This window comes from Rhineura floridana, chromosome 9 (genome assembly GCF_030035675.1).
Source record: "Rhineura floridana isolate rRhiFlo1 chromosome 9, rRhiFlo1.hap2, whole genome shotgun sequence".
Lineage (NCBI taxonomy): Eukaryota > Metazoa > Chordata > Lepidosauria > Squamata > Rhineuridae > Rhineura > Rhineura floridana.
In genome coordinates, this window is record NC_084488.1 from 58,415,570 (window position 1) to 58,427,030 (window position 11,461).

General features: G+C 43.4%; 1 protein-coding gene across 2 annotated transcripts in view; it reads right to left on the bottom strand.

Annotated features, from left to right (window-relative positions):
• Nucleotides 1–7,105, bottom strand: part of FNIP2 (folliculin interacting protein 2) — a 97,080-nt gene extending 89,975 nt beyond the window's left edge. Inside the window, exon 1 of one of the 2 annotated variants that reach the window (XM_061584382.1) lies at nt 6,662–7,105. In XM_061584382.1, the coding sequence (XP_061440366.1) occupies nt 6,662–6,777 (116 nt within the window). In that variant the 5' untranslated portion in view covers nt 6,778–7,105. Of the gene's footprint in view, nt 1–5,968; nt 6,155–6,661 lie in introns of those variants that run through there. The other variant, XM_061584384.1, reaches the window with a different exon arrangement.
• Between the last annotated feature and the right edge of the window lie 4,356 nt (nt 7,106–11,461).

Here is an 11,461-nt window from a genome sequence, read left to right on the forward strand (position 1 = left end):
GTAAGAAGTCAAAAAGCTAGTCATCATTAAAGAAAAGCCAAACTGCATATTATAAACCCTGACTACTATTAACACCAGCCAGTCAGGCTTGGTTGCTAACTCAGCATGGAGCAAGGAACTACAGTAGGGCCCCACTCATACGGTGGGTTACGTTCTGGACCCCCACTGAAAAGCAGAACTCATTGAATGGAATGGCGTGCGATGCCTGAAAACAGCCATAAAAACGGAACAAGCACCGTATGAATGGGGCTTTAGTCTAATTGCGTCTAATTGAGACCGCCGCATTAGCAAAGCACCGTAAAGCGAAGCACTGTAAAGCGGGGCCCTACTCTAAGTGGCTAGGCCTTCAGTTCTCTTCTTGTTATTTACATGCATATGAAAGCAAAATGATTTGGGATCTGTACTACAAAAGGACAACACTATGCCAATGTCTCAGCAACATATCTGCCCCTACAGGGCATGACTGAGCAAGCAACCACTTCAGGTTGACATATGGATCCTTCAGATGAAGGTACAAATGTAAGGCATAACTTTGGCAACAGATAAGATTTAGCTCGATACTACAGATAATGATAATATCTTTCCAAACACATGCGTGCTGCATTTTTCTCACCACCATATAACAGGGAATGAGGGATAAGAGTTTCCAGATCAGGTTAAACTAAAACACCTTTAGAAATTATGCACCAAGAACTACACAGTGGTTCTGTGGGGGATGCTGACAGCCTGACAAGAAACACAGTCGGGGAAGTATAGCTATATAGCAGCCTTCCCCAAAGTATCATTCTCCAGATATTTTAGACTACAACTCCCATCAGCCCTTGGCCATGTTGACTGGTACTTATGGGAGTCGAAGTCCAAAACTTCAGGAGGGTACCAGGCTGGAGAAGGCTGCTATACAGAAACCACAGCCAGAATCTGTGTCCAATAAGAACCTCCAAGGATCCAGCAAAGTTATGTGGCTACTATAAAAGCCACAGCAATCTCATCTGGAAACATCATCTTCCAAAGGAACCCAGAAGGTAGGTCTTCCCTATCCATTTTAACAGTCAGCTATTCCACTAGAGGCTGCGAAAGAACAATAGTGTTAAATTCAGGATGATTAACATAAAAAGAGTTATATATGGTGTAGGGTGGTTTATTTTTTGTAACTGAGTGCTTATTTAGCTGAAAAATAAATTTATAACAAACAGTACTTTAGAAACTGAGAGAAGGCAAAACAAAACAGAAAAGCCCCCAACCCCAACCCTCTTTCCCCCCTCATTTTGTTCATTCTTTATTTCCATAGCATATTTAGCATTTCAAAAGGACAGAATCTGGCAAAGAATCCAGACACCGCCCAGTCACAAGACCCGCCCAGTCACAATGAATGGAATGGGAAGGGATGTCATGTGAAACTGTGCTGTCTACACATGTGATGTCATCACTTTGGCCTTGGCCAGCTTCTCTCACAATGCAAGTGAACAGATTATGAAATGACTGATTTCTGAACCCTTTGATTATTCAGCAAATAGAGGGAAAATGGAACACTAAATACACAGAAGTTTGATTCTGCAGTCTGAAATTGATCCATTTTGTTTTACACATTAGCAATGAGACTAATTACAGTAGGGGGAAAAACTAATATGACCTCAAACTGCAGCAGAGAAGCTATTTTATGAATACAAGTCTACTGGGGGAATATTTATAGACGCAAGATCCATAGGATTGCACTACACTTTTCCAAATGTTGTTGGACTCCACTCCTCAATCACCACGACCAATGAACAGGGATGGTAGGAGTTGTAACCTAGCAACACCTGGAGGACCACAGGTTCCCATCCCTCCTTTAGTGCCACTACTAGAGTGCTCGTCCCATTTCCACTCCACTGAGGTTTATGAAACTTCAATTGTTACTGCCACACAGCTGTAATTCTCAACATATATGTCTGTGTGCATTAGTGGTGCATGTAGGATCATTCTGGTTGAACTAATACATGATGTTGAGCAGCATCTTTGCTCTAAACCAAGGCACCAGTTGCCATCCTAACTCAGACGTTGACAAATAGTCATACTGGGCTATGTAAGTTGTTTGTATTCATCAATGTCATACTGGGCAATATAGGTTGTTTGTATTCATCAGTAGTCATCTGAATACGACGATGAAGTTGGTTACTAGTTTCCAGTTCCTCATCTGCTTGAAAGTTCAAAATACTTAAAAAGAAAAAGGCTCACAGCTACAGCAACTCCAAAGTAAAGTTGACATGTCTCTTAACCCCAAAATATATGTTAGGGTACCCTGTATCTCGGTGATCTGGGGACTCTCCCCGTCAAGAACAATAAATTTATTGCAACAAAATTATCAGGCTTCTGAAATGCTCATAAATGCATAGTGATGTCATAAAATCATAAAAAATAAGTAACTGAGGGTGTTCGCAGCAAAATCTGCTGTGGGCCAGGATAAATCATACATTCCAGAAAGGGAAGGTGGCTTCTATGAGATGCCACTGCTTCCCATCTGGCCCAGAGCTTCTGCTGGGTGCAAGGCATGGATAAGGACATCTATGCACACCAGAATAACAAAAACATGCAGAAAAAATTAGTAACTGGGGATGCCCACCCCAAACTCTGCACTGTGCCAGGACAAATCATACACCCAAGGAAAGGGGAAGGTGTCCTCTACAAGATGTCAGTACGTCCCACCTGGCCCAGAGTTTCTGCTGTCTACAGGGCGCTCATAAGAGCATCTATGCACAACAAAAATAATGAAGAGTAAGTAGAGGAAAATATGTAATTTGTTGTGACCACTGCAAAGTCTGCTGAGGGCCATGAAAAATCATTCACCTGAGCAAAGGAGAGTGTCCTCAACAAGATGCCACCGCATCCTGCCTGGCATGGATTTTATTGTGGACACACGGAACGGACATGGGAATCTATGCACAACAAGCAATGTAGAAAATATGTAAAGAACTGCGGGTTCCCATTCCAAAACATGCTTTGGCCACTACAAGTCATACACTCATGCATACAGGAGAGGGTTCCCATCCAGTTCAGAGCTTCTTGTGTATGTATGGCACAGACAAGGGCATATATCTATTAGAAAAATAGTGAATATATAGAGGAAAGAAAATAAGGAACTGGGGTGCTCATCCGAAAAGAAAATGTGGGGCACCACAATCATACTTTCATGCATCTGGGAGAGTGTCTTCTATGAGATGCCATCCATGCATACTTTAGAGTGTCATCTATGACATTACATCTTCGACAAATCATTGTTTATTGACCCTGTCATGAGTCCATCTGTCACCAACACCAATTGATTTTTAAAATAATAAAAATCCCACCAGAGATAATAAGCACTGGTTGTAAGCACTGGAGTATCGAAGAGGACACCCTATAATTTTCTGGGGTGTTTGAATTGTCTTGGCCCAGAGCAGATTTGCCCTGCACCCAGCTGAAGCACTGGGCCAGGTGGGAAGCACTGGCATCTCATAGAGGACACCCTCCCCTTTCCTTGGGTTTATGATTTGTACCTATTACTTATTTTGTCTACACATTTTTGTCTTTTGGTTGGGCATAGATGCCTTTATCCATGCCGTGTGCCCAGCAGAAGCTCAGGACCAGGCTTGAATCACTGTCATCTTGTAGGGGAGATTGTCCCCTTTCCTGGGGTGTATGATTTGTCCCAGCTCAGAAAAGACTTTGGGGTGGGCACCCTCAGTTACTTATTTTGTCCACACTTTTGTCTATTTTGGTTGTGCATAGATGCCCTTATACACACCCTGCATCCAGCAGAAACTCTGAACCAAGTGGGAAGCACTGGCATCTTGTACAGGACACCCTCCCCTTTCCTTAGGTGTATGATTTGTCTTGGCGGGGTGGGCATCCCCAGTTACCTATTTTTCCCCTGCATGCTCTTTTCTATTTTGGTTTTGCGTAGATGCCCTTATCCGTGCCCTGCACCCAGCAGAAGCTCTGGGTCAGATGGGAAGCAGTGGCATCTCATAGAAGCCACCTCCCCTTTCCTGGGATGTATGATTTGTCCTGGCCCACAGCAGATTTTGCAGTTGACACCCTCAATTACTTATTTTTTATCATTTTATGACATCATTATGCATTTATGAGCATTTCAGAAGCCTGATAATTTTGCTGTAATAAATTTATTGTTATTCTTGACAGGGAGAGTCCCCAGATCACAGAGATATATAATACAGGGTACCCCTATATTATAATCTGGGGTTCAGAGACATATTACCTTTGCTTTGGAACTGCTGTAGCTGTGAACTTTTCTTGTTTTTTAATATTTTGAACTTTCAAGCAAATAAGGAACTGGGATCACTAGAAAAGACAAGAATGCTGGGAAAAACAGAAGGGAGTGGAAAAAGAGGAAGGCCAAACAAGAGATGGATTGATTCCATAAAGGAAGCCACAGACCTGAACTTACAAGATCTGAACAGGGTGGTTCATGACAGGTGCTCTTGGAGGTCACTGATTCATAGGGTAGCCATAAGTCGTAATCAACTTGAAGGCACATAACACCAACAACAAAGGAACTGGGAACTAGTAACCAACTTCAGCAAATTCAGCACACATACTAAGAGTATACAAAAGTAGCTTTTTCCATTTTTACAAATGTCCTACAGGATGTTCAATTTGTTGTTATATGCCTTCATGTCGATTACACCTTATGGCAACCCTATGAATCAGTGACCTCCAATAGCATCTGTTGTAAACCACCCTGTTCACATCTTGTAAGTTCAGGTCTGTGGCTTCCTTTATAGATATATTTGGATTATTAGGTGTCAGCTTGATAAAAACATTACAAGCTGATCTGAAGATACAGGGACGAGGCAATTGTTTAACACACACATTATTTCCAGGATATGGTCTGAAGGCACATGAAGCCACCTTGGCTTAAGGTAAATAGATCTGGGTTTGGTCAGTGCCTAGATGGGAGGTGGAGAGAATGGAACACCTGAAAATCAGATATGTTCCATGATGAAAGGCAGGATATAAATCCAAGAAAAATAAATATTACATCTGTGGTCTTGTTACGGTGCTGGCATCATTCATTTTCTCAACAGATGAATAATACTAGCCTGTTATGTTTTATGCAAAATCACTCCAATACTTGGTACATCAGTGGTCACAACATGCCAAACTACATCTTAGCAACATACAAGAAATCTCTAGAGTGGAATCCCAAACACTTACAATTATGCAATTATTATAAAACATTGTGTGTAAGCTTTTGGCCTAATTTTTTTCCTTTTGCCATCATTCTAAACACATACTGGGGGAAAGAAACAGAACAAGACTAAATTAATATTGATTTATAGCCCACACTATCCAAGTATTTTATTTTAAAACTGAAGCATTTTAAAGTATTGTTTTGAGCTAACAAACAGAATAGTTGTCCTTACAAAAAATAATTTTGTTTAAAACTCCCATCTAAAACATGCAGACAGTGTGTCAGAAAACACAGTGTTTTTAAAGTCATATTCAGAGCTTGGAAAAGTTACTTTTTTGAACTACAACTCCCATCAGCCCAATCCAGTGGCCATACTGGCTGGGGCTGATGGGAGCTGTAGTTCAAAAAAGTAACTTTTCCAAGCTCTGCCTGCCCTCTCAGTTCCTACAGGAGTGGGGAGCATGTGGCCCTCTAGATGCTAATCAACTATCAAGTTCCATCAACTCCAGTCAGCACAGCCAAAGGTCAAGGATGATGGGAATCAATAACATCTCAGAGGATCACAGATTTCCCATTTCTCATCTACTGCTACTAACTATCATGGCTGTAGTCCTATGCACACTTACACCTCCCCTCCAATGAACACAGTGGGACTGATGTCCAAAAAGGCATGTATACTAAAATATACATGCAACACGTATCTATCACACGCAGCACATATACCACAAGGCAACTCTATTTGTCTTTCATGCATCTTCCATGGAATTCAGGGTTACACAAGTGCTTCCCTCAACCCACCTTTTCTGACCTCTGGGTTGAGTGAGGGTTTGAATCAGGGCACAGTTCAAGTCGTACATTCCCTCCATCACGCCGCATGGACTTGAATTAAGACTTTTGCCACCTGAAGCTCAGTACAGCAAAAAGCAAACAACACAATCCTAAACATGCCCACCAAGAAGTAAGTCCTATTGGGTCCAATGGGGCTTACTCCCAAGTGGATCTAGGACTGCAGCCAAAACCCTTTTAAAGAGAAGACGGGGTATCCTAAAAAGGAAGAGAGCATAAGAATCCAAAGGCAGTCACAGTCCTGGCCCATCCGCTGGGTCTAACAGACTTCACCCAGGAGGGGAGACTGTTACGAAACAGCTGCTAAACACGTGCAACACATTTTAACCCTTTCAGGGTCATTTTTAAAATACATCGCATTCCTCCCAGGGAGTCGCATTCCCTCTAGCTCAAAAGCTATCTGTAAGCAAGTAAGTTCTCCCCTCGCCCTTTGATCTGTACCAAGATTGACCACTTTACCAATGCACCCTCCTCGCCCCGTGAGTGCCGGGTAATCCCAATGGCTGCTGTATATGCAAAAACAAGAGAGAATGGGAGAAGGTGGATGTATATGACAGAAAGAACTCCCACACCCCCGGATCCCATTTTCCTGGTTCTGATCAGAACGATAAAGCACACCGGTGATTCAGAGTAAGGTTTACTCACCTGAATGTAGAGCCTTTCTTGGGCGCCCTACAAGCAGGGGAAGCCGAGTTGCCGCTACTACTGCTGCTGCAGCCACCCCTTTTGTTAAACAGCTTCTGGAACAGCGTTGGGGCCATGCTGCTGCTGCTGCTGCTGCCGCTGCCGCTGCCGCCTCCAGAGCTTAGGGAAGCATGGGTGCGAAGCCAGAATACACCTACCACAACCCGCTCGCGGCAGCATCTATGTCAGCCACAATCTGGCCGTCCAGCATTGCGCTCCAGCAGCGCTTCATACTCACTCCTCCGCCCACGGAGCCAGCGCCTCCCTCTTTTCCCAGACATGCATTAATGGAGGCGGCAGTCATATGACGGGGCGAGAGCCAAGCGGGTTTGCCCGGCAGCACGCACAGCTCCCCCCAGCGAGAGGCTCGAGCTCCGCAGCCCGGAAACCTTGCCTGGGAGCTTTCTGAAGGAGCAACCCTCGTCCAATGTTTGTCATTAGATACTTGGGGATTCCGGGCCTTCCCCAAACTCGCCGCGGAGCTCCACAAGAACCACTCTTAAAGGAACACGGACCTTGTTTCCTCTCTCTCTCTCTCTCTCTCTCTCTCTAAAAACAGAGGCTGTCCAAAGGGCTATGGATCGAAACGAGGCGATGTGAGATGATGGGAAGAGAGGATGGTCTGATTCTTCAGGCTGGTTCCTTATGATACAGCATAATATTTCCGGTTTCATGAAATTAAGGAGCTGAGAAGAAAATGCATGAAGAACTATTATTACTGAATAAATGTTAAGCAACTGGAATTTTCAGTTACGAATCACTAACAGCCTCTTACCCAGCGTTACCCTGGAATTCCAACAAACAAAAAAAGTGGTTTTGAAATGAGTGGTTAAAATCAGTGCACTTTTGAAAGCCCACCACCTTGATCCAAAAAGGCATTCAATTGTATCAAAACATAGATGAAAGTGTGCTATCAGGAACCATCATACAACATTTGGTTACGATATCTTAGGAGGTGTCCAAATGCATAGTGAACAAACAACTTTCCAAAATATATAGTGGATTATATCACTGTAGGACAGGGTCAATTTTTTCAGGCAAACACCACTATAAGGGCTGATATATTTCTTGGTGTACATTTCTATAGCTTCTGAAGTTTGCCTTCGCTCCGATCATTTTCATGTGCATCCTTATCCTATTTAGAAGTCCCACTGTTTTCAGTGTATCTTGTTCCCAGGGAAGTGTGTATAATTGTGTGCATACATACACTCAAGCTTGCAGCCAGAGCCTATGCATGTTTAATAAGTTCAATGGGGCTTTACTCCCTAATAAATGTATTTCAGATTTCTAGATGCCATGAAAGAGGTGGCTGTATTGTTTGTTGAAAAGTCCTATATGGGCCATGAACAGTTTTAACAATTATTTGTGAATTACAAATATCCCCTTCTTGGGCAAGGTGCTGGAACAGGTAGTTGCAGTGCAACTCTAGATACTCTTGAATGAGGCATTATCTGGATCCATTTCAGGCTGGCTTCAGACAGCATTCAAATAGCCTTAGTCACCCTGATGGGTGGCATATTGTGGGAGGACAAGAGCAGGATTCTGCTACTTCTCCTGACCTCCCAGTGGCTTCTCAGCCATAGTTATTCTGTCGGGAACGGGGACCTGGAGCACTGATTTTCAGATGGCTGATTCCAGAAGGTGGTCTTGAGGGGTGTCAGTCATGTAGCATTTATGCTAGAGTCTCGTTGGAACATAGGAAGCTGCCTTGTACTATGTCAGACCATTGGTCCATCTGGCTCAGTGATACCTACACTAAGATAGCCAACATGGGCCATCCAGAAGTTCTTGAACAACTCCCATCGGTTCCAACCAACATGGCCAATGATGAGGGATGATGACAGCTGAGGGACACCAACTTGGCTACGCCTAGTCTACACTGACTGGCAGTGGGTCTATAGGATTTCAGACAGAGAGTCCCTCCCAGCCCACTTGACAATATCAGGGATTGAACCATGGACATTCTGCATGCAAAGCAGATGATCTGCCACTAAGCCACATTCTTTCCCCTAAAGGTTCCAGCATCTCTCCCACTTATTTAACATTTACATGAAACTGTCATGAGTGAGATCATCTAGAGATTTGGAATAAGAGGCTATCAGTAAGGTGATGATATTCAGCCCTATTTCTCCTTTTTGTTTGATTCAGATGATATTTTGGATATGCTGAGTCAGTGTCTGGAATCAGCAGTGGACTGGATGAAGGCCAATAAACTCAATCCATACAGAACAGGGAATACCTCTCCTGGACAGAGATATTCTGACAACAGTTATCCATGTTCTTGTATTCCCAAGGTTAGACTACTACAATACATTATGTGTGACCGCCTTTAAAGGCTTCTGAGAAACTTTAATCCAAAATACAGCTATGGGGTTCCTAGCTGCAACTGATGTAAAGGAACCCATTTCACCAATCTTTAAACTGGCTGGCTATCACACACAATGAAAAATGCTGGTGCTTACATTTAAAGTCCTAAATGGCTTGGGACTGTAAAAACAGCCTTCTCCTATGTGAGGCTGCACAAACATTAGGGTCATCCTATCTGTTGTGAGGGGGCGTTGTGATCACAAAGGGACTTTTTCAGTCATAGTACCTACATGTGGAATGCCCTCCTCCAGGGAGGCTGCCTGACACTGAGCTCAATGTCTTTTCAGCATCAAACACATTTCTATTTGCCCAGGAATTCCAGCATGCTATCTAGCTGGTTTTACTGTTTTTGTTTTAAAGTATTTTAATCTGCTTTTCCTTATTTGTTTTCTTATCACCTTTCTTGATCATGGAACCAAGGTGTCCATGTGTACTTAGACTTTCAAAAAGCGTTTGACAAGGTACCTCACCAAAGGCTTCTGAGGAAGCTTAGCAGTCATGGAATAAGAGGAGAGGTCCTCTTGTGGATAAGAAATTGGTTAAGAAGCAGAAAGCAGAGAGTAGGAATAAACGGACAGTTCTCCCAATGGAGGGCTGTAGAAAGTGGAGTCCCTCAAGGATCGGTATTGGGACCTGTACTTTTCAACTTGCTCATTAATGACCTAGAATTAGGAGTGAGCAGTGAAGTGGCCAAGTTTGCTGATGACACTAAATTGTTCAGGGTTGTTAAAACAAAAAGGGATTGCGAAGAGCTCCAAAAAGACCTCTCCAAACTGAGTGAATGGGCAGAAAAATGGCAAATGCAATTCAATATAAACAAGTGTAAAATTATGCATAGTGGAGCAAAAAATCTGAATTTCACATATACGCTCATGGGGTCTGAACTGGCGGTGACCGACCAGGAGAGAGACCTCGGGGTTGTAGTGGACAGCACGATGAAAATGTCGACCCAGTGTGCGGCAGCTGTGAAAAAGGCAAATTCCATGCTAGCGATAATTAGGAAAGGTATTGAAAATAAAACAGCCGATATCATAATGCCGTTGTATAAATCTATGGTGCGGCCGCATTTGGAATACTTACAGTTCTGGTCGCCTCATCTCAAAAAGGATATTATAGAGTTGGAAAAGGTTCAGAAGAGGGCAACCAGAATAATCAAGGGGATGGAGCGACTCCCTTATGAGGAAAGGTTGCAGCATTTGGGGCTTTTTAGTTTAGAGAAAAGGCGGGTCAGAGGAGACATGATAGAAGTGTATAAAATTATGCATGGCATTGAGAAAGTGGATAGAGAAAAGTTCTTCTCCCTCTCTCATAATACTAGAACTCGTGGACATTCAAAGAAGCTGAATGTTGGAAGATTCAGGACAGACAAAAGGAAGTACTTCTTTACTCAGCGCATAGTTAAACTATGGAATTTGCTCCCACAAGATGCAGTAATGGCCACCAGCTTGGACGGCTTTAAAAGAAGATTAGACAAATTCATGGAGGACAGGGCTATCAATGGCTACTAGCCATGATGGCTGTGCTCTGCCACCCTAGTCAGAGGCAGCATGAAAACCAGTTGCCGGAAGCCTCAGGAGGGGAGAGTGTTCTTGCACTCGGGTCCTGCTTGCGGGCTTCCCCCAGGCACCTGGTTGGCCACTGTGAGAACAGGATGCTGGACTAGATGGGCCACTGGCCTGATCCAGCAGGCTCTTCTTATGTTCTTATGTGGTGGTTCCAGGTCTCCAGGTCCCATTTAGTCACCGACCTTCCTTTTCACCCCAGCCTTTGGGTTTTAAGTTTTTATATTGTTTGTTTTTAAATTTATGTTATCCTGTATGCTTTAAATTGTTTTATACTGTATGTTTTTAAATATGTTGTAGATCCCCTAGAGACTGTTGGGTATTAGGACCAACAAATTAAATAAATAATATACTCCAGTCTCCCTTTTTAGCCTTGAAAACTTGCTCAGGTCAACCTATCTGAAGCCCATTCCTATCCACGTGGTCTGAGGCACTCTGTAAAAGGTCAGAGGCCGATTTTTTTAAAATATGACAATTATATTTATGTCCGATGCTACTAAAGAGGCACGCTCATCCCTACAGAATCCCGTCCTCCCACTGGAATATTGTTATCTTCTCTTGATGAGGTACATTGAAAGTGCTGGTGAGATGCAAGGGAGTGATGAGGAAACAGAGCCCATTGCCCCGCAAAGTGCAAAAACCTTTGCAACTACGACTGCAATTCTTAGCATATTGCCTTAGGAGTGAGTAAACAAGCCGCACTGAAGACAGCGAGATGACCTCCGAGAAAAGCACTCGGATGCGTTGGGTTTGGAAAGACGCAACACCACAGCTTCAATTCGGGAGCCGCGCATTTCCGAAGCTCGCCTTGGAGATGCGGTAGAGGGAGGGC